Raw genomic sequence first — 22,789 nt, 5'->3', positions numbered from 1 at the left:
GGCATTTCTCAGGACCAGTCAAAGAAAACCCTAATATAAATACAGCCCTGTGGAAGGACATACATATTCTAAATAGTAGGGCAAACACATGTTCACACTCATATTAAAATTGTAACACATAGACAGGTGTGGTTGTACTAAACCAGATAGTCTGGACATTCTTCAAACCAGTTAGAAACAGATTACAGAATAAGAGCTCTGCTCACATCCTTTATAATACTGTGGTCAAGGGCAATCACCCATTCACGCATTAATAAAAATATATGACACAATGCCTGAACACAGCAAATCACGCAGCACAATATACTTGTGAGATTAAAAATGAATGCACACACAAGAGCATGGAGGGTCGCCTTATCCTAACCATGAGAAGTAAGGCCCCATGGGGAGCAAGGCCCTGGTGTCCTGGTAGTCAAACTCTGCAGTGGGAAATCTCAAGTTGAAAACACTTTAGTTGCAAGTAGCATTAAGGCTCAAGCAGCTGAAACCTCTTTCTTTCAATTCATTAAGAGATACATCGGCAAGCCCATTGCTTTTAGGCTCTTGTCTCATAGTAATAACTAGTTAGTGAAGCCCTCCTTTAAAAAAAGAGGCCAGACATATGAGGTGGTGCTTGTGATGTCAAAACACTGCATAGGCACGCTGGAAAAGAAATAAGGCAAGTTCAGTATTCACATGCACGTAAATAGTTCTTCCACAGCTTCAGGTTAGCAGGGTACCAAGAGCTGCCGCCAAATGCAGATCCAGTAGGTCGTTCTAGATGCCCAGAAACTACTAACACCTTTGCTAAGTGGAGCTAATATAGTCAGGAAACAGCAATCTTTTTTGGCCTCTACAATGACAACTTTCTTATTGTATGCTACCTAGAGGACCATTTCTCTTTTTATAGTATTGCCAAGTTTGGCAATGAAAATCCCATCCAGGGCTCCTCCCTTAACCTTACCTGGTGTTGGGATTAGGTGCACCTTGCCTACTTTGACAATCTGGGAGATGTCTCAGAGACTGCTGGGAGACTTGGTACTTCTGCTAAGTGAAAGATTGTTGGCTGGCATGTATATCCCTATTGCTCCACCTGTGTTTCCTGGCACCAAACAGAAGTAATTGCACATTCTCTACCGGCCTTGTGGGTGGCTTGTTCCTGGAGCCCTTCACTTTGGGCCAACGGCAATGATAAACATCAATTGCTTCAAGGATCTCCACAGTTCAAATCACTTTCTTTTTGATATCTTGAGTCATTTTCGCAATACATGCGGAGCAGCCAATGAAGTTGATGCACCATCCTCCTCTATTATTTCACACCTTGTTGCAGACACATCCTTTCTGGGTTTTGGAGGGGCCCCTATTTCAGCAATAGAAAAGATACAACACTGCTTGTATTTCTTCCCTATCTTGCTTTGCCCCATCCCTCTTCAGAAAAGGCCTGACCTCTCCACAAAGGAGACTGTCACCAGATGGCAGAAAAGAGATTTCAGCAGTATCTCTAAGGTCGAGCCCTCCTGCATGTCCAGAGGAAGCTGGAGGCCACTGCACCAGTTCTGGCTACAAGAGTGCTGTATCAGCTCTGTATGACCCAGCTTTGCTCTCCATCTTCCCTGCCACTGCTCTGCAGCATTCTGGAGCTACAAATGAAGTGCTCCTACACGTCATTTTTACCAGCAGTAATCGCAAGCTCCCTCTCCTTAACATTCCCCAGCCAAGGCTGATCTCTCACTTCCCAGTCATCAGCTGGAAGGAGCGATGATCTTGTATTCCACTTATAGCAAATTTGGGCTGCCATCCTGCGTCCCAGAGACTGCCTGTGGCCTTCTCCCAGACTCCAACCTCGTGATGTTCTTGCATATGCACTTTATTGTTATGTCTGGAGTTGGAACATCCTTTTGAAGCTTACTTTTCATTTTCAAGGTTTAAATGTCTGGAAGTCATGACTTGGAAGTGTTACGTTTGAGCCACACTGCAGATATTTAAATCAACAGTTTAACTTTTCGTGACTTGAAGTACTACCAAAATTAGTTGTGCCTTCATCTCTGGAGTGGGCTTATTTTACTATCTGTGTTGGAGTTGGAGGATTTAATGCGCACAGTTGATTTAACTTTGATATTGTGCTGTGCATTATTTGGTACCTTTCAGTTGCACCCTGAACGACATTGGGAGAGTCCATTCACGCACTCACAGAAGCATAATTTAATTTGTGCTGGTGTGCATTAGTCCGTGCCCCACCTCTTTGTGTTTATTCTGGGAGCTTCTGCTCACTATGGGTAAATGAACAGTGAGCATCAGCTCACACTTCTGTAAATAGGACTGCACTAAAAGTCTTTTTTCTACCTTCCTTTTCTATTGTGATTAACACATCAGTGACGTGTGAAGTCAGTGTGGTGACCTCATGCCAAAATGACACTATTTTGATTTGAGCAAGTCTCACTGGGAGCTTCTGCTCAAGCCATTGGTTAGTGCCACCATTACAGTTTGGGCTGGTTACGCCGAGAGCCTCCATTTGTGTTGATGTTGCCCATTTGGACAGAGTTACACATCATAATCAAGTCACTAAGACTATGAAAAAATATTATTCTGGGATTTTCTAGTTGCGTCTTTTCTACTATTTGTTTCCAATTTCCACTTCGCTAAAATCTTCAGTCTTTGCATTACAGAACATGAATATACTTTGCATAGGATTACACAAATCTTCATGGATGTGCTGGTATTGTTGTGACATAAATACAAATTCATAGGAGTGAACTATTTTTATTGAAACCCTTCTTTAAGTGATTCATTGTTACATGATTTTCTGCAGAGGGCTGTTACAGTATTTAGTAGTCAAAATGTATGCTACACAAAATTTAGACCTATTTCCTACACTGCCATTTTCACTTAAACAAGGAGAACAAACATGCAGTAGAAGGAGTGGAAATATTATTTTCTAAACAGTATTTTAACTTTTGAGGATAATGATTTTACAGCAGAAAGGAACAAGAAAATATCATTGCATTGCACAGGTCTAGGTTGGTTGAAAATTTATAATAGAATGGAAAAGAAACCTAAACAAGGAGGTGATGTTTTTTACAGATGCTTTGGCCGATTTAGAAGTTTTCCCTGACAGTCTGTGTTGCAAGAGAACCGTATAGTTTTTCAACGTAAAATAGGAATGCAAGAAAATCTTGAAGATTATGTATCTGTTTTGAGGAAGTTAGTAACTATATTTAGATTTGGGACTTTGGAGGTAGAATTGATTTGAGACCAGATTGTTATACGCACTAACAGTACATATAGGATATGTTATGGGTGGAGCGTGAATCACTGCTGAAGGATATCATTGCCATAGTCAAAAAAGAAGAACTCACTGGAAGGTGTGCTAAAGCAGGTATAGGTAGTGCAGGAAAAAGTGAAGATCATGTTGTAAGTACATTTAAGAATGTTAACAACAAAAAAAGATAAAAAGGGATATGCGTGTTAAGTGTTGAAAGAAAAACATAAAAAGCACTAAGCTTCAGAGAGTAACAGACTGACTAATAGAAAGTTGGGAAAAGAAGGAAAACATTGTCTAACATGTTATATATGTGGTACTTCAAATCACCTTACACGTGGCAAAAAATGACCTGTAATTGGGCAGAAGGGTGTTAGCTGTAGTATTGTAGGATAGCCGGCAAGGGTGAACCTGGATTAATTTTGAATTATACTAAAGAGAAACCTGTGTTATTGATAAAAAAAAAGGAGGGTGAAATGGTTGGAGAAGAGATGAAGAAGACATTTCCAGGTGTTTTTAATGGAATAAACGGAAAATTGGAGGGCTTATTTCACAAAATTGTATTATAAGAGCGTGCATGTAGGAATTTAACTACATGTATTAATCATGGGGTAGTACAAGAATTGGAAAAGTTACAAAAGGCAGGCATCTTAGAGTCAGTCGAATGGGTGTCTCAATTGGTCGCAGCCAGAAAAGCAAATGGTAAGTTCAGATTATATATTAGATTTAGAACTCTTAATAACAACTTTGGAGTAGACAGATTTCCTTTTTCCAAAATAAATGAGTTACTTTTGGAAACAGGAGTAGTTAATTGGTTTTCAGCCATTGATTTAGCAGCAGCTTACCATCAGATACCTTTGCATCCAGATAGTAAAACACTTTTTACTGTCATCACTCCTATAGGCTGTTTTCAGTTTGTTTATGTTCCATTTTGATTATCATCCGCTGCTGTGGTATTTCAAAGGCTAATATATACAGTGTTTTAAGAGGTTAGTGGAATATTATTTTTTCAAGATAATATCTTGTTTACGGGTAGATCAAAAAACACATGACACAAGATTGGAGACGGTGATGCAAATTGAAATGGAAAACGTGTTGACTGCAAAATTCTGAAAGTGCAAATTTGCTAAACCTAGTGTTACATATTTGGACTATGAAGTAGGAAGAGATTGAGTTAAACCAAAAGAAAATCTCATTTGTGCAATAAAGGAAGCACCTGCACACAAGAGAGAGGTAGATATCATGGCATTATTTGGCTAAGCAGAAGTTTATTCAAAGTGTTCTGCAGGGAAAACATACAATATACAGAAACCTTTGAAAAAACAATGCATATTTTTGGTAGTCACATGAATGTCAATAACAATTTGTCAGCCTTAAAAAAGTGGCATATGTGAATGCCCTTCATGGCAAGGCTGTGGCCCTGTAAAGAAATTTATAGTGACCACTGATCCCAGTTATAAAGGCATTGGTGCTGTGTTGACTCAGATGGATGACTTTCAAAAAGAAATTGTGATTGGCTTTTCGTCATTCTCATTAACACCAATTGAAGAAAAATATTCAGTGATAGAAAGGGAAACTTTATCTTTTGTTTGGGGTTTAGAACATTTTGCCAGCTTTTTGGGGGATATTTTGTTTTGTTAAGAACAGATCACAAGCCGTTGGTTTAAGTACTTAAAATGCAAGCTTTGTATAAAGCAACAGCTAGAATTCCAAAGGATGTCAATGAGACTTTAGGACTTTAACCATAAAATTGAACATGTTCCCATTGTAAAGAATAGTGTTAAATATTTTTAGTAGAATGCATGTTTCTGTTACTGAGATTCCAAATAATTAATGTGGTGACTGTTGCACGGCAGGTATTCATAAAGGTAATCTGAGTGGAATAAGCGTAGAGATGTGGAAGGAGAAAAGTAGCCTGGATGAGAAACTGTTGAAGGTGAAGTCTTATGAGAGTAGTTGGCCAGTCAAGAAAAATGTTGATACTGATTTGCTAAATTATGGGGAAGTTAGCCATGAATTGAGTGTTAAGAATGATTTGGTGTTCAGGAGTGGAAGAGTTATTCCACAGCTGGCAGTAAGAGAAAAGCATTTAGAGATCTAATGCATGAAGCACATTTAGGAAAAAAAACAAAAGGAGGGTGAAGTGTGTTTCTTGGTGGACTGGCTTAGAAATTGTTTTGAATGTGAGAATTCAGGTAAGAAAATTCAGATAAGAAGCAGGTAACATTTAAACCACCTTTGTGCCCGTTACCATTTCTAAAGATGCCATGGGAAAGAATTGGTGTGGATATTATAGGGTCAAAATAAGAAGAAAAATGAGAAGTGAGTTATGTTGGTCCCTATTTGATCACTTTTCTAATATATATATATATATCTTCCCAAACAGTTGGTGGGTGAAAGTGGACCACAATTTAAGTCGTACAGGTTTGTGGAATTCCTGAAATGGTATAAGACACAGAACAACCTCCATTTATAGCCCATAAGAAAACAGTGCTATAGAACAATTTAATCATGTACTAAAGGGTGTGATTCAGTTGTGCAAAACAGTTAATATCAGTTGGAAGAATGAGGTAAGGAAACTTGTGTGGGCATAGTGAATTACGCCAAATGATGTGGCACATTTTAGCCCTTTGGAAATTATGAGGGGAAGCAAACCTTTTGATAAGGATTATCAAGGATGGATGTGTAAATCTAGATGGTTTGAATGGTCTGAAAATCAATTAAGAGTGAGAATTAAGAAGGCACAGGATAAGAGTAAGTAATGGTATGACAAGGAGAATAATGTCATGGCTCTGAATATTAAGGTTGGACAAATGGTGAGGATAAAAAGAAGAGTAAAAAAAAAATGCAAGGAAGTGAGAGAGCAAGTTTTCTGCACCTTTCCGCAGGGAGAACTTTTATTTTGTAATACAACATTATTGAATGATGTGAAGATATGGCATCAAAGTAAGTGGATTGGAGGAAGAGATGATGGAAAATGAGGTGAAGCAGGATTTTGGTTGAAGGATAGAAGGTGATGAGTGTGTTGTTTGAGGTGTTGAGGTTGTAAATGAGAGTGGAATTAATGAAGGAAGTGGCGAAAGACAGAGTATGTTGGTGAGAGGAGAATTGAAAATTAATGATTCAGGAAAGCATGAAGGTTTGGAATGAAGGTAGTGTTACCAAGAAGATTTGAAGAATGTGATTGTTCATAAGAAAATGTATTTCCTTTTTTCTTGGGGTTTATATTTATTATTATATAGGTGGATGTAATAGCAATTGCATGTCAATATAAATCTGTTTTTATTATTATAACGAAAGAGGGATGTGTTAGGTTGGAAGTGCATCATTAGAATGTGGGGTAGTTGATTCAGGAGCTGGTACTGGAAAGGTATATTCACGCTAGGCTGCAGTAAAGCAGAACTTGGAAGCTAACCTGTATCCTGGAATTATTGGACTTTACACTTGTACAATGCTACAAAAGAAGGACCTGTGCCAGAGCACCTACAAAGCAAAGTCATTCAGCAAGCTCCACCCACCACGGAAAATCACTTATAACGCAAGAGCCTAGTTAATAATTATATTTCAAATACGGACTCATTTAAATAATAATAACCTAAAGTACATATTTACAGTTTTCTATGACATTCAAAGAGGTACTGCATTTTGGTACCTGTGGGTGATTTGGGTGAGTCGCAGGCTACAGCTGATCTGAGATTTAAACCTTTTTATTTCTGCATACAAGTTCTAATATTATACCTGGGTCCCGCATACGAGTCATGCAGGGCTAAATTAGTGCATGTGGAATAATCATATGTGGGAAAACCCACCAATGTTACTGTTCAGTAAATTTGTACGATAAAACCAACAATTACAAATTGCATGTTAACCAATTTTACATGAGGAATTGTCACCCGAAAAATCCTCTGCTTGAAGCAAAAGTAGGTGGTATTTGTCAGAAGACAAAAAAAGAATAAAACACTAAACTTCACCAAAAATCATCAAAATTGAGATTGAAGTTAAGCATTGCCAATTGGGCGTGCCACTCCACAGGTTCAGGAGAAGGTAAAGGATTTATAGAAACTGTCTATACTCTTTGAAAAAACCATCAGCCAAATATACAAAACATGTAGCACAACAGCAGCATTAAGCTAATGCAATTCGTTTTACAGGTTACATTAATAATATTTCATTTAGAACATGAAATAATACTTTGTCACATTACATAACAAGCACAGAAAGTAATTAAACAGCATTTTTTTTAAATAACCAGCATTTTTTAGTTTTAACAAGTATCACCCACCAACAATCGATTAACATTACCACTGTATGCATCAATATCATTACACTATTAGACCCTGACATGTCCACCTCCTGCTCCATATCTTTTCATATTTTTGGGGGTATCCCCATGCCTCGTAGATTTATTTTTCCTGCTGAGCACACCAGTCCACCCCCTTTCCATCATACTGCCAGCGAGGGCGGCTCTGACAGTTTCCAGGTATGGGCGATATCCCTTTTGACCACAAGTGTGAGTACTCCAATAAATGGTCTTTCCATTCTCAGCCACCCAGCTTCCTCCAGTAGACCCAGCAGGGCTGTCTGAGGGTCAAGATCAATCAAGCGGCCCAGTACAACTGAGAGCTTATGACCTGTTTCTCCCCAAAAGCCAGATAACACTGGGTATGACCAGACCATACGGAAAAAGTCACCTTCAGGTAGGGAACACCTCCCGCATGTGGCCTGAGCGGCATGGCCTGTTTGCTGCATTTAGGGGGTAGGGTGTGTGTGTGTGTGGGTGGGGCATCAGATACATCATGTGGAGATAGTTAAGATGACCGTTCAGAGACATGAGGAGATTGCCAACTCTCTCAGTGACATACATGCCTCCCACCAATCATCAGCATGCAGCTCTTCCACCCAAACCTCCCACTTTCGAAACAAACCCAGGAAATGATCCAGTGGATTAACCATCAGGGGCAGCAGACGATGGCAATGGTTGAAAATGGCCACCTTGCGCAGTCTCCCAAACAGTAATTTAACTTCAAGGTGATTGTATTCGGGTACCTGGGAGTCCGCAGGGACATGGATAAGTAGGTCATGACATATTTGGAGATAGTGATAGAATTGTGTGCAGGAGAGCTGGTAAAGGTTCCGAAACTCCTGAAACAATATCAATGTCGCCTCACGTTCAACAGCTTCTAGTTCGATAATCCCTATACTGTCCCACTGTGTAAAGCCCTGACACCTGTTTTAGCCACGTGCCCTGCCACAGAGGCGTCACTCCGTGGACTTTACGGACCTTAAGAATAGAAGATAGTTCTGCTCTCTAGTAAAGTATTATTTTGAAAAAATGGGGCAATCCACTACCCTGGGACCTGGGTAAGTGAACAATGTAACAGGGTTTTTGTTTTTGGTCCCTCTGGGGGAAGGATATGAATTAACCTCTATGACAGTGGTTGTACCATAAAGAACTTTTTGTACCAATGAGGTTTGTGAGTAATATATCACATTTATTAGAAACTTAAATTCAACAATTTAAACTAAAGTAATTGAGGTGCTCCTGTATAACGGCGCAGTGTGAGTGAAGTATATGGTAGTATAAGTGTTGCAGTGCTATTTACTTGAAAACTAAAACCAAACTGTGGTTAAAAGTATGAGGTCTCAAATAAGCACCTATAACCATAGGTACTGTCAGCCTGTTTAATTTTTCCTGTGAGTTTACGATTGTATTGTCCAAAGTATGCTTGTTGCAGCATGGCCTCCAAAAAGGTCCATGCGACTGTATCAAGTGCTTTTCAAAGTCAATTAATAGCAAGGCCTTGAAACCCTCCAGAGGGCGTGGGTGAGAGGGCGAGCTGTACCCTCAGTAAGCAATGGCGGGTACTCTTACCAGGCACGCATCCATACTGGTCCAGGTGGGTCAGATAACTCAATGCCTGACTGCCTGACTCAGTCTGGCCATGAGAACCTTCGCAACCTTAATGTTGATGTTAATGAGAGAAATAGGTCTATTTGAGGAGCAGTTAACTGAAGGCTAGTTTGCCTTGGGTATCACTATGATTTTGGCATTCTTCACGTCCTGGGGAAATGATCCACGTTCCATCCCTTCAGTATAAAGTGCCAATAGGTAAGAAATTAAATGTGTGTGATAGCGTTTAAAGAATTAAATGGGGAACCCGTCTGGGCCCGGGGTCTTGCCCTAATTGCGATCCAAAAGGGCCACGTTTATTTCCTCTGTTGTGAGTGGTTGGTCGAGGTCTAGGGTTCTGAAAAGGGGAATCGACAGTAGATGAGGATAATCTGTACCAGTGAAGACACGACCTCCTGCAGGGGCAACTATGCAGTCTCAGGCATATCCTCATGAAGAACTTCGGAGGAGTCACGTAGAACTCGCCAAGGTCAACCAACACTCAAAATCACCATAGGCTCGTTCATGGGCTCCACCCCCTCTGGGAACCCATTGAGCCTAGATTGTTTCTTCTGGACTTGTTCTTGGTGTCCTCCTCCCGATCCTCCAGGAGGTAATGCTTGAGGGAAACTTGGAAACCTGGCGCTTGAGGGTTTCGATTTCATCCTTTACTGTGGAAACCCAGGCCTTAGCCTCAGTAACCCTATCCATCACTTTGCAAAGGTCCCGGAGCAGGAAGGAGACCTAAACTCAGAAACCATCAACTTTTGTCTACACTGCCTCCCTGGAGTTCTGAATTTCTTTAAGGATGACTGACAGGTCGGTGTGTTGTGGGCCAGGAGCAATGGGAGGAGTGCCTCCACAGTCCCTCAAGTATCTATAGTAGGTTTAATGTTTCGGTCCATTTTTGTTTAGGTTGACTAAGGCAGTGGGAGCTTGTTACACCCCATTTCTAGCTGAGGAGCCATTCATGTTCTAGGAGCGCAAAGGCACACTCCAGCTGGCCCGCTTGCCTGAGGGCAGCACGAGCTGCCAGCGATGGTTGTCAAGGCAGGTATCAGGGAGGCGTCATTGCAACTCAAGGTTTTGATTAGGGACAATGTAGGATTCAGGCAGGGGCGGGTCTCCACTTCCGCGCCGATGCCCCTGTTCAATCAAGGGAGAGGTCAAAGGTCTGGCCCACCCGGATACCACCCAGAAGAAGAAACAGTCTGAGGACAACTGGGTAAGGTCAGGAGACACTACCTCCCAAGCAAGCTAGCAGAGAGAGCACCTCAGACTCCACACAGTCCCCATCAGCTGGGGCAGAGGCCCCCAAACACATCCCTCAGAACGGTGATCTAGTTCAGTGTGCCCACTCTGGCTGTGTGTCTGATTGGGGGCACGCCAACGGCTGCAGTCCACAGTGGTCCAGCAGAAAGCAGGTTGCCTGGCAGCAAAATCTGAATATTAAAAGAACAAGAAACCGACATAATACTAAAACACAAAGTTCCAGAATAATATTCATTTGCCCCCTCCCTCCTAATCCTTCAACAGAGCATCTGTAAATACTGCACCACCATTAAGTAGTATGTCCGCAGCAGAGGTCAGCTCATTATGACCAGGTTGTTCTGCATCTCAGCGCCCACGAGAGTTCAAGTGAGCGATTCAGTTTCACTGTTCTGAGTCTGAAAGAGAGCAAGGGTATCAGAGAGCAACACCTCAGGTTTCAGAGCACCCGGTGCAACCCCCCCGTACGCGATGGGCTCACCGATCCTTGTCGCTTGCACAGGTTCGATTGGCCCCTCCGGGAGAGGATACATTTTCTCTGGGCACCTGAGGAGGGGAGGTATGCACTGGATCCCTCCCGGCTGCACCGGATCGAGAATCGCGGGCACTCCACAGTCTGTATGGGCCCTCCCACTACAGGGCTGAACAGGAGGTCCCACAGAGTAGCCCAGGCTTCTCAGGGTAAACCACCAGCCTCCTCCGCCCTGCAACACAGTCTAGGGTAGGACACCCTCGCACACCAGCAGTCCCCCCAACATAGGACTTAGTCTAGGAGGAGGGTGAGTTCTTCACTCACTGACCCCAAAATTACAATGAATCATGAATCCTTACCAGGTGGGGGGGAGAGACGGCCCCCACAACTCCATTCAATAAAGCAGCAGCTGATGATGAACGAATAAAGTGGAGGCCTGCGGGGTATCCCAGATTTCCAAATCTCTCCTCGTGGGAGGGGCCAGAGAGGGGGGTTTCCTGTCTACCCTCAAATACCAGTGCCTATCCCTAGCCCTTGCGCTAAAACCCTAGAGAGCAACCGCCACCCGGGGGGTTACTCACTGTCTTTTGGGGGAAGGGCACAGTCTGGCTCCCAGGACCCACTGCAGCCGGCTAGGTAGCCACTTCCCAAAAGAGTCCAACAGCCATCAGCCGGGGTCTCACCAGGCGCCCCTGATCACTTTCTCCTGGGGGTTGGTCCTAAGTGCCATTACCTGCCCACGGCTGTGACCACACAGGCCCGGGGATTACAAGGATCACTTCCCTCTGCCTCAGATTCCTCGCAGCTCCGTTCCCGAGCCTGAAACGGCTGCCATTTTGAAATTTGCTCTCCCCTGCTGCAACAGTGCAGAGGTCATCAGGCCCACCAAGCCCGTGATGCTCCTTCCTGACAGGGAGAGCCTGGGGTAGGGGGCACCGCAGGTCATTGTGCCACAATTAACCTTGCAGTTGCGAGACTGCCGCCATCTTGTTCTTGGCCTTCACCCTCAAAGTCCGCATTGTGGGTCTCTGCTCCTCCATCACCACCACAGCTGGGCAAAGCCAATGCCCCGGGATGTGCCAGTTGTGGGGAGAACTCAGGGGAATCACCAAAAGTGCTGTCAGGCGTATAGTGGTGAATAACTATTCAGGCGACAGGAGCCGGTTTGAAGCTTGACCGCCATCTTGGCCACCCAGACCATGTGACCAAACAATAATTTTAATTTGTTTAATTCACCACCTGCAACTAGGAAAGCCTTTGTGCCTCTCTCCTACCACATGCCATAAACATTACAACTTAAACTAAATAATATCAACACCCATTAGCCATCTGAAACTCACCAACTGACCACATGCCCTTACCCCACAAGTATGAATATATGGTCATTGACAACTGCAAAATACACTACTTGCACATCTGTAATCTATTTGAATACTGGGCCAGTAGGTCGCACCCACAACTACAACATAAATGTAAAAAAAAAAAACTTGAAAAACCAAGTTTTCAGCTTCTTACAGAAGAGTGATAAAGAGTGACAGGCTCTCAGATCAGTGAGTAAGAAGTTTTATTACTTTGGGCATAAGAAAAAGAAGGCGAGTCCTTTTTGCCGGGAGTTCCTATTTTGAGGAATTATAGAAAGGCCCAAGTTAATAGACCGCAAAGCCCAGTTCGATTTGTTTGGTGACACCAGAGATCTAAGAAAGATGGGGCCTGAGTTGGAGAGACATTAATGAACATAGCAAAGCGCCTTAAATTGACCACAATGTTTGGTTGGAAGCCAATGAAGTTCACGAAACATACTAGTGGCAGAGAAGAATTTTGAGGGGGGATGTGGTAGAAGTCTAGCCAAAGTTTTTTGCATTGGTCTGGAGTCATCTAAGCAGGCTCTTTGTGACTCCCAGACAGATATTTCCATACTCCATACTGGAAATAACCAAAGCCTGGAAAACAGTTCTTTGTGCAGAGTTAGGGTGACACAGCAGGATTTTCTTAAGCCATCATAGAATGCCAAAACACGTGGAAGCCACCTTAGTAATTTGATGACTTATGGATAAGCTTTCATCAAAAAACAATTACATTTTCTTGACTACAGGAACAGGGGTAGGAACTGCACCCATAGCCACAGGCAATTTGTGAGGGCCCTAAAGGTGGGGGTGGATACCCATCAGTAACACCTCCGACTTATCCCCGTTTAACTTGAGGGAGTTGATATTCATCCAGGATGACACTTGGCTGAGGCAGCTGTTCAAAGGCTCTCTGCTGCGGTTCTCCTGAAATGACAGTGAGACAATAATCTGGGTGTCGTCGGCATATAAGAAAACAGTATGACCACAGTTATCTACAGTGTCTGCAAGCGATCTTACGAACAAGTTAAACAGGGTTGAACTATGAGTGGATTCTTGAGGAACCCCCAAAGGTAAAGGGTATAGCTCTGAGTGATGCTGATGTGAATGGACTTGAAACACCCAATCTTGCAAGAAAGAGGCTAAACATGACAAGGACATCTCTTGTACAACCATAGCCTCTAGTCTTTGAAGTAAAGTGTTGTGATTGGCCAGGTCAAAAGCAGCACTGTAGTCCAAAAGCATCAGTGCTGCAGTGTCATTATTATCAAGCTGCTGCCTAAGATAATCTGTCATAGCAAAGAGGGCTGACTCCATGCTATGGCCCGCTCTAAAGCCTGTTTGGGAGTGACGCAACAGGCCAGTAAGATCTGTGTTCCTCATGAGCTGTTTGTTCACATGTTTTTCCAGAACTTTGGATAGGATGGGCAAGAGGGATATTGGCCTATACTTTGACTAGGTAAAAGGGTCATGATTGGGCTTTTTGAGTAAAGGCATAACCATAGCATGTTTCCAAGCCTTTGGAGTCATGCCTTCCAAAAGTTAAGCATTTAAGAGTTGGATGAGCAAGCCCATAGATTTGGATTTGGATTCCCGTTTACCCAACAACGAGGGGGGACATGGGTTGAGTGGTGAACCTGACGTAATAGTGATGAGGTGATATACAAAATTTGGAGTATCGAGGAGCTGAAATGTGCTCAATGAACAGGGCCCATCAAGGTGTCCAAGATGGGAGTAGGGTTCCAGTTTGGGGAAAAATGAGGCATGGGTGTCTGCCACTTTCTTTGAAAAGAAAGTAGCTAACTCCTCACACTGATGTGAGAGTGAGACAGCTGGGGTCGTGTATGCGGGATTGGATAGTGACTTTAACACTTGAAAAAGTTTTCAGACAGTTTTGGGCCAAGCTAATTTGTTCGAAAAGAAGGAGGCTGTAGCTGCTGGATAAATTTTGTGGTAATCCTTTAGGGCAGACTTGAAATTACTTTATCCTGTACACAGTATGATTTGTGCCAGATTCTTTCAAGAGATGTACAAATTATTTTGTTTTCTCTCAATTACCATTGAACCAGGGGGCCATTGGGAGGGTTCTGTGATGCCTTTTGACAGTAACAGGCATAAGAGAGTCAAGCGCAAATATGTTCCAACTTTAAAAGATAGGTGCATCAGAGATTACTGAATTGTGCAATGTTGGGCAGTTGTCCTCTAAGATGGAATTAAATGCAGGTGCATTAAGCTTCGATTGGGTCCTACTAGAGGAACTGAGCTGTACTGCCACAGATCGGAATGCTCTGGGGATGGCAAGCAAAAAGGGAACTGCAGAATGGTCTTACCAAGATAATGGTATTGCCTGGTCGACCAGGAGGGTCTTTAAATTTGAAAATATGTGGTCCTGCAGATGACCAGATTCATGAGTAGGGCCCTTGTTTACAAGCCTTAGAAGACTCTTTGGATTTGTTCAGCATCTTACCAGCTTCTACTGCAAAGATTCTATGGGATACAAATTCCAAAGGTTGAATGATAGTTTTGCTGCTGCTGCCATCACTTATATGTGGGGTTGTGGTTGAAACATCAGGTTGTGTCAGGCATTGATACACCCTCTTCAACCTCTTTTTTTCTTGTCATCCCAATCCCTTCTTGCATGACTATATGTGCAGTTGGCTGATAAACAAGTGCTGAGACAAAAAAAGATGGCTGGGCGATAGTGGCAGTGTTTCACTTTGAGGGCGGCCTTGTTGGGCTGTAGCGACAGGTGTTGTTGCTGCAGCAGTGGTGTCACCAATATTGTGGCCATACAGTATGTGGAAAAGCAGTAGCCACAGACATACTTGGTGGTGGTGTTCAACTTTACATGTCAGTTGGGGCAAGGGCAATGATTTTAGCTAAAGTCATCACAAAAGTGGTAGTGTTTCCAACAGAGAAAGTAGTTGCCACTGTGCTGTCTTTGGAGTGACAGATGAATGTGTATTGCACAGCTGCACTGCCTTTAGTTTTTCTTGAAGGTGGTGGTGCAAGGCTTGTTGAGGTCTCTTCTGTGTCTTATAGTCCTGTGTCACCAGCAAGGAATGGAAAGGTGAGTAAATATATAACATAATCTGTCCTTTAGGCCACAACACGTGGTGTCAACTCCACTTCATCTCAGAAATGATGACAGGAGTCATATGTAGGTGCCATTTAATCGTGCTAATGTCAATTTCTTTCTGGATATCTCCTCTGCCCTCGGATGTGGAGTCCAAAAGAAATTGATTACGCCAGTGTTACAATCTCTAAATTGGGACCTTTTCAGATGGCAAATAGCATCCATTCAACAAACTGGAGAACCGTTGGGAGGGGGGCAATTAGGAATCTGTGGTTAGATAGAATATTCATCAGAAATAGCTTCACCTAAGGTAAGAAACTTGTTCTTCTGATGGATACTTCTAACCACAGATTCCTCATCTTTAGAATAGATACCAAAGCAGTGCCTCCCTCTGTGTAGGGTCGGTGGAATGGCTCATACCAAAAGTTCTAGCAGAATCGAACAGCAAAAATGCCCTTTCCATATGATCTGGCTTTGAAGACACTAGTGCTTCATGAATGTGAGCACTGATGCCTGTATTGCCAACTGACTGATTTCTAGATGCCCACAACAGGCACCTCATTTTCCAATTCAATGGTAGCAGTCTTGGCCATGGAGGAATGGGCCTACAACCCCTCTAGAGGCTACTTCTTCACCACTGTATAGCAGATCTTGACGCAGAGGACTATCCAACTGAACACGGTCCTCTTCTGGACTGCCTTGCCTTTTTTTTTGCCCCAGAAAAGGCCACAAAGTGCTGATCACCCCCTCTCCTCACACCTCCCGATGGTCCTTGGTATGATCAGTATAACAACTGAGTGCTCTTTTGGGGTCTAAGCAATAGTATTTCAAGGGGTGAGGAGAGGTAAATAACATCAGAAGGGTGAAGCGTTGTCTGATGTGAAAAGAGGTCACAGGCTTCTGCAGAAAATCTGCTCTGGTCCTTGACACTGGCTTGTCCAATAAGAAAGTGGTTTAAGTCAGCTGGACTGACAGAGCTTGAAGTTATCTCATGACCTGCTGATGTTATTGTGATGAGAAAAATGCCTTTGGGGTCAGAAGACATGAGAGGCAGCAGTGTAAGGGCTCAAAGAGAGAACACATGAGCAACACACGTCCCTCTGTGGAATAACAAAAGGGTTTTAGGTGTGAAAAACGTTGACTCAAAACTTTGAGAAAAGGCATCACAACAGGTGATTTGAAGAAGGATGGTTTGTTGGGTAAACACAAACTTGCTGGAAGGGCTGTCAAGTAACCTTTAACAATGGCTACTGCAAGTTTTTGCTGAGTCAAAGACAGAACAAACAGTAACACATTCATCACTTTGGCTTGCTCATGTCACGTGTGCCACACCGATCCACAAACTTATCTCGCACCTGGCATAAATCGATTTTATAGAAGGATGTTTGGCTGCCAAGGTGACATCCACTGATTTCAGGGTTAGATCAGATGTGACCAACTGCTGCAGCTCAGTCTCTACGCACATGGACATATAGGTTTCACAGCCCCGGGTGCAAGACCCTGCCCTGCTACTGTGATAGAAGATCATCCTGAAACGGCAGCCTGGAAGGAGAAAAGATACCCATGCCCAAGAGTTCCAGGTACAAACACTCCAGGCCCAATCTGGTGTCACTAGGATGACTAGGGCCTAGTTGTTCTTGTTCTTTTTCAGAACTCAGGGCAGGAGAGGTAGTGGCAGGAAGGCATACAGGAGTCCTGAGCGTCAATGTAAGCGGAATGCTTCTCAGAGAGTCGTCTTGCGAACTGCAGCACTCACAAGTGTGGACACTGCACATTCTCAGCAGTAGTAAAAAGATCAACCCAGGGCTCTTTCCATTGCTGGAAGACACCCTGCACCACCTGCAGGTTCAGTTGCCATTTGTGATCTGCTAGGTGCTGCTGGTTCAGTTCGTCTGCCCTGGCATTTAAAGATCCTGTCAGGTGGATACGATCAGGAAGATGTCCTGACAATTCAGGCAGGTCCAGAAGCTCAGAGCTTCTTGCGGCAGAGTCAAGGGTGCCACTCTGCCCTGCTTGTTGCAATACCACATGACTGTGGTTTTGTCCTCGAGGGTCTGAATGCATCTCCCCATGATGAATGGTAGGAAAGCTTTCAATGCCAAGGAAATGACTTGCAACTCCAGCAGGTTGATATGAAGGCGGCCTCTGCAGGAAACGAGAATTCTTACCGGAAACCAGAAACCTTTAATTTTCACCCCTGTCAGAAGACTTACCCAACCCAACAGTGACATGTCTGTCTCTATTGTTCCTTTTGGTGGGGCATGGATTGGGGTCTGCTGCTTATTCAATTGTGGTTGAGCAGCCACTGCTGCACATCTTTTGCAGTCTACTCCAAAATGTGGATACAGTCAGACAGGTTCTGTTGGTGTTGGACCCAATAAGACTTCAAATTTCACTGCAGAGCAAGCATATGCCACCTGGCATGATCAACGAAAAGGATTCAGGTCGTCATTAGTCCAGGAACCCTCTGAGCCATCCTCACTGAGACCCTGGACTGAGGCTGAAACTTCAAGATCATAACCTGAATGTTCTGGACTCGTTGCTCCAGAGAAAGTGCTCAGAAATGCACTGTACCCAGAGCGGCACTGATGAAAAGGAGCCTCCACAAAGGAGTCGGTGTGACTTCAGCACATTGATTGTAAACCCAAATTATGTAAGGAGGTTTGTAGTTGTCTGGTGGTGATCTACTTCCTATTGAGGTGATCCTGCATTCAGCAATCGGTCCTTGAGGCAGGGGAAGATTGGTACTCCCAACCTCCGAAGGTACCATCAAACCAGTCATTACCTTTGTGAGCACCCAAGGGGCACTGGTGATGCCTTTTTCCAGAAGAGCCTGAACCTCTTGCAGTAAAATGGACGAATGGTCCTCCTAAAGCCACTGTGAAGTAAGTGGAATAGATGGCGGGACAGAAAAGAATGCCAGGGCATAGCACCTTTCAACTATCTTCTGGCCCCAACTGTTGATGTTATGTATTTCCACCTGAGGGGAAAGAGTGATTGTGCCTTTCATGGCGTAGTCCTGTGCCACTAAATGTAAACTGTAGTGTCTTGGAGGCTACTGCCAAAAGGGCTTGGGACTGGGAAGTTTGTTCCCCGTGTTGGCATGAGCATTGCCTGCTGGATCCCGTACCCTGACTCAAAAGTACTAGGGTCCCTGTTGTTCGGGAGCCAGACCAAGACGTTGCCTTAAAGCGAAACCCTTAGTAAGCAAAAAGGGCAAAATTGTTATTGTGTATATTGTGGATCACACCTCACAAGTGTGGAAAGACAGAGGAAGCGAGCAGTAGCTCTACTTCCATTAAAGTGTTCAAGAACAGAGTCTGCCTTTTTGCTAAAGAGGTGATACTCGTCAAAAGTCAAAACCATGAGAGATACTCAAATATTACCCAAAAAGCCAGTGGATATCATCCACGTGCGGTGCTAGAGCACCACCTTATTGCCAATCATTCTGTCCAAGCATGTTGTTGTGTCCAGTCCTGCGCAAGCAGCTAGTACTAACTGAGTGAAGGGCGCAGCTTGCAGAGAACATCCTCTCCCCAAACTCCATCATTCTCTTCAGTTACCTGCCAGTGTGCTCGTAGGGGGGGGAATTGGGGTTAGCTCTGTTGGTGGAGGCCTGTACCATCAGGCTTTTTGGAGTAGGATGCTGCATTGAAAAAGCTGAGTTACGAAGAGCTGGCTACTGAGGACGTGCCACTAGTTCACAGGTGGGCAAGAGCAAAGTTTGGGGTAAGTGCTCATGGCTGTGTCAGTTAGGGCCTTGTTAAATGGCAGCATAGGTTCTGACAAGAATTAACCAGGTTGTAGCACCTCTGTGAGGACATTAGTCGTTATATCAACTGAAAGGCAGTTGTTCGTCTAGGACTTTGGCTGCCCTTCTAATCACCATGACAAAGAAAGCTGACTCTTCTGTGGCAGGACGGGTGGCACAGGTGAGGGAGGGGAACAAACCCTGTGCCCAGGGAAGTATCCAGCCCACTGGCGTCTTGAAAGTCCATATAAAAGTGTATTATTCATATTGTAGAAAAGACTAGTCCCCACTATAACCATCATCACCAAAGGCTGGTTGGCAGTGGTCAGAGACCAACCCAAAGAGTGTTTGGAGTACTGGAGGATGGCCTCTAGGTTGAAGGTAGTGACATGCTGAAGGAAGAATGGCCAGGAGCCATGTGCATAGGAACTAAACTTGCGCACAACTTTAGCTGAGGTCAAGAAGACTAATTCAGTTCGGAATTGGACAGAATTTTGAGTTTTATTTCATCCTGTGGTGTTGACGGAGTGGGTAACCAGTGTAGGTTGCAGTTCTGGATATGAAATTGCCTCTGGAGCTACAGCTGAACCTGAAGCAGGTTCAGCAGGCACAGCCGGCACCAAGGGTGGACTGGCCGGCGGGAACCAGGCTGAAGGCCTCCGCAAATCCGTAAGACCCAAAGATGCAGCAGAGAGCGCCAGTAAAGGGCCAACAAATGCAAAGCATGGCCTCCTTAAGTGCCTCAATTTGTTGCAACTTCACCGACAGACCCAGGAACTGGGAGTACATCGGAATCAGCTTGAAATCAGCTCCTCTTTCGGGAATCAACATTCAGACTACTGGTACCATGGCATCCTCATGATTTCTCAAACTGAGTTTGGTGAGGCTGAGCCGAGGTTTGCTTGGACAGCCTGTGCTTGGTTTTTCACCTCAACTTACCTGAAGATTTGAAGCGCGATGTAGGCCTGTTGCAGGACCGGCCCCAAGTTCTGGAATGGATCAGTGTCTGCGACTTCTACCAGGACCAGCCCTTAGGTGACTTCTGTCAGTGCTTGGCAACGTACAACTTGGTTTTGCAGCCCTGGATTGTCTTCTGGCTCATCAGAGCACATTCCGCACATGACGTGGATTCATAACCCATCCCCAAGCACCAGAAGCCCACCTCATGGGGGACCTGTCACAGACCTTTTTTGAGACAGTCCCTTCAAAGTTGAAAAGCTGTAATTTTAGAATGTGACATATTCCCTTGCACACTGTAGAATTTTAGAAGAAAACAGCTCAACCACTGATGAGAAAAAGGAACTAGCTCCAGATCCACCTACGAAGCCATGAAACGAAAGGAACTTGATGGGGCCAGGCCTGGGTGGTGCTTATATAAGGCTCTAGGTGTTATTTCCAGGTCGGAGCAGAATCAATGTACAGCAGCATTGCGCCACCTATAAGAGTGCAGGGGCTTTGTTAAAAAAAAAAAATCCAGATCCAGTCTGGCGTCTTGTGGTATAGGTGAGGAATCTGTTATTAAATCATGTATCAGAAATATCATTTTGTTCCTTTACATTTAGTTGACGGCAGAACATTTCAGCAGTGGGTGTTCTGCTTAGAGTCCATTCCTAATGGTACATAAAAACAAAAAGAAATTGATCGTGGGCAAATTGATGGGTTGCAAACTGAGAGTAGTGGGAATAGGTTCATGCAGTTAGTAGTTGAAATTGATATTGATTTATTGGCTAGCTGTGTCAGTGGCTTGCAGCTCCGGCTTGTGTTAGCAGTGTTTTGTAAGTGCATCTATGTGATAGAGAAGCTTGGCTTTGAATATGTGAATTTGTGATGGAAGGCCATGGACCAAGGAGATGCTGAGTTTCAGTGTAGAAGTGCTTGATGAGAGAAGGATCAGAGTTAGCAGGATGCACATGGCGGTTATGAAACTTCTATACTGTTGAAATAACAGAGTTGGTGACAGGGAATCCTTGGAAGTAGATTGGTCCATTGACTGTTTAAAATAAAGCAGAGAGAAATAGTAGCCCTGTGCAATGCATGTTGAGCCATCCTTTGTTGGAGTTGAGTCATTAGAGATTGCACAGCATGCCAGAGGCAAGCATTACAGCTTTATTGAGCGATTGGCCAAGGAGAAAACGTAATTTGATGCTTTGCTGCTTAACTGAGTTTTTGATTAGGGTTTTAGCACACTGATGTGTGTCACTGGATTAAATCTTTGAATGTTGATCAGCTCATGTTGTGGGGTGGTAGCAGGGACGGGGGTGAATCAGTTGATCCACATCTCAGTGTCTGTGTGTACCTCTAAGTTCAGTGTTGAGAAAGTGGAGATGATGGGTTTGGATGAGGTGCATGGCTGAACGATTATGCAGGAAAATGTATGGTAGAGCGACTGTGGTGGTTAGTAAACATTAAGAACCTTATTCATGAAGGAGAGCTTGCTCTGGAAACCTAATTGAAGAAGGTTCATTATATTGAGTGTGGTTTTGGTTGACGATTATGGATTGTTGCTTTAGTGAAGTGGCGAACGCAGGAAGACTACACTAGGACTAGCGACCTGCAAGGCCCACTCTGGATATTTATTAATGCATTTAATGTGTTTCATTGAGTGTTGAGTGTCTACACTCATGGCTAATTCTGAGCAATAGATAGGGTAAAAAACGATTAGAAAAATGTATTCATAAGTGTGTTGTGTGGTACAGACTTTTAGCAAGTCGGTCATGTGCCTGCCAGTAGAAATTTGTTGGAGAAGAGACTGAGGTGTTGTAGAAGAAATGGAGATTGGGTGTTTATGTTCCAGGGGTAGAGGTTTCATTAGGGGTGCAGGATAGGTTTGTTTTAAGATTAATGCGAGCAAGCACCTCATATCAGGTATGGCTGTAAGTTTTTAGGAAGAGGAAGAGGTGGAATCCTGAGAGAAGTTTGCTTTATGGATACAGAATTTTGCTTTCAGTCTCCATTTGGCCTGCTTTTCCTTATTGACTTGCCCAGCCAGGCTTAGGGTCCTGACACTACCACTAGTGAAGAAAGGGCAGCAGATGGGACCTCCCATGAGGGTTACACAGTGTAAGCAAAGTCATTTCATGATCATAGCTTTATGTGACTTCTCTCTGCGCTCTAACTGCTCTGCATTCGTGACCATCTCTTTCTTGTTTCCCACAGCATCACTGCAAAACTGGAGCGAGCATTAGAGAAAGTGGCCCCTCTACTCCGGGAAATCTTTGTAGACTTTGCCCCTTTCCTTTCCCGGACCTTGCTCGGCAGTCATGGACAGGAACTGTTGATTGAAGGTACAGCTTTATTATTCTTGCCTGTTGTGCTATGGCCTGTGTGTTAATTTATGTAAGAATGCACGCCCGTGGGATAATGTAGCTCTCCCTTCAAGTGTCAGTAACGTAATGGGGCCCTCCAGCTTTTTTAAGCGTTTGATGTTGGAATGCCCACACTTGGTTTTTAGTATTTCCTCACATATGGGCACCCTATGTTCTTGTTGAAAATACGAAGGTTATTAAATCAATAATACTTGAATAAAGTAATCTGTTTAAATCATTATATTATCTATCTGTATTGTTCTTTTATATACAATGGAGGGTTAGACGACCGGGCTCCCACTTGTAGTCCGGTAGATTTTTACAGTTTTATCCATAAATTACCTTTTTTTAAAATTGTTTTGGAATTCTTTCATGATGCTTACCTATTTTTGAACTCTCGCGTCCATGCTGTTAATGTGCTTTCATTTCAATACAATAAAGTATT

At 43.7% G+C, this 22,789-nt stretch overlaps 1 protein-coding gene across 4 annotated transcripts in view; it reads left to right on the top strand.

Annotated features, from left to right (window-relative positions):
- NBEA (neurobeachin) overlaps positions 1–22,789 on the top strand; it is a 1,608,295-nt gene that overhangs the window by 653,428 nt on the left and 932,078 nt on the right. For all 4 annotated transcript variants that reach the window (XM_069205539.1, XM_069205537.1, XM_069205538.1 and 1 more), the window contains one exon: positions 22,196–22,323. In XM_069205539.1, the coding sequence (XP_069061640.1) occupies positions 22,196–22,323 (128 nt within the window). The remainder of the gene's footprint in view (positions 1–22,195; positions 22,324–22,789) is intronic.

This window comes from Pleurodeles waltl, chromosome 8, assembly GCF_031143425.1.
Source record: "Pleurodeles waltl isolate 20211129_DDA chromosome 8, aPleWal1.hap1.20221129, whole genome shotgun sequence".
Lineage (NCBI taxonomy): Eukaryota > Metazoa > Chordata > Amphibia > Caudata > Salamandridae > Pleurodeles > Pleurodeles waltl.
The sequence above is the reverse complement of the archived record's forward strand: the minus strand, read 5'-3'. Positions and strand labels throughout refer to the sequence as shown.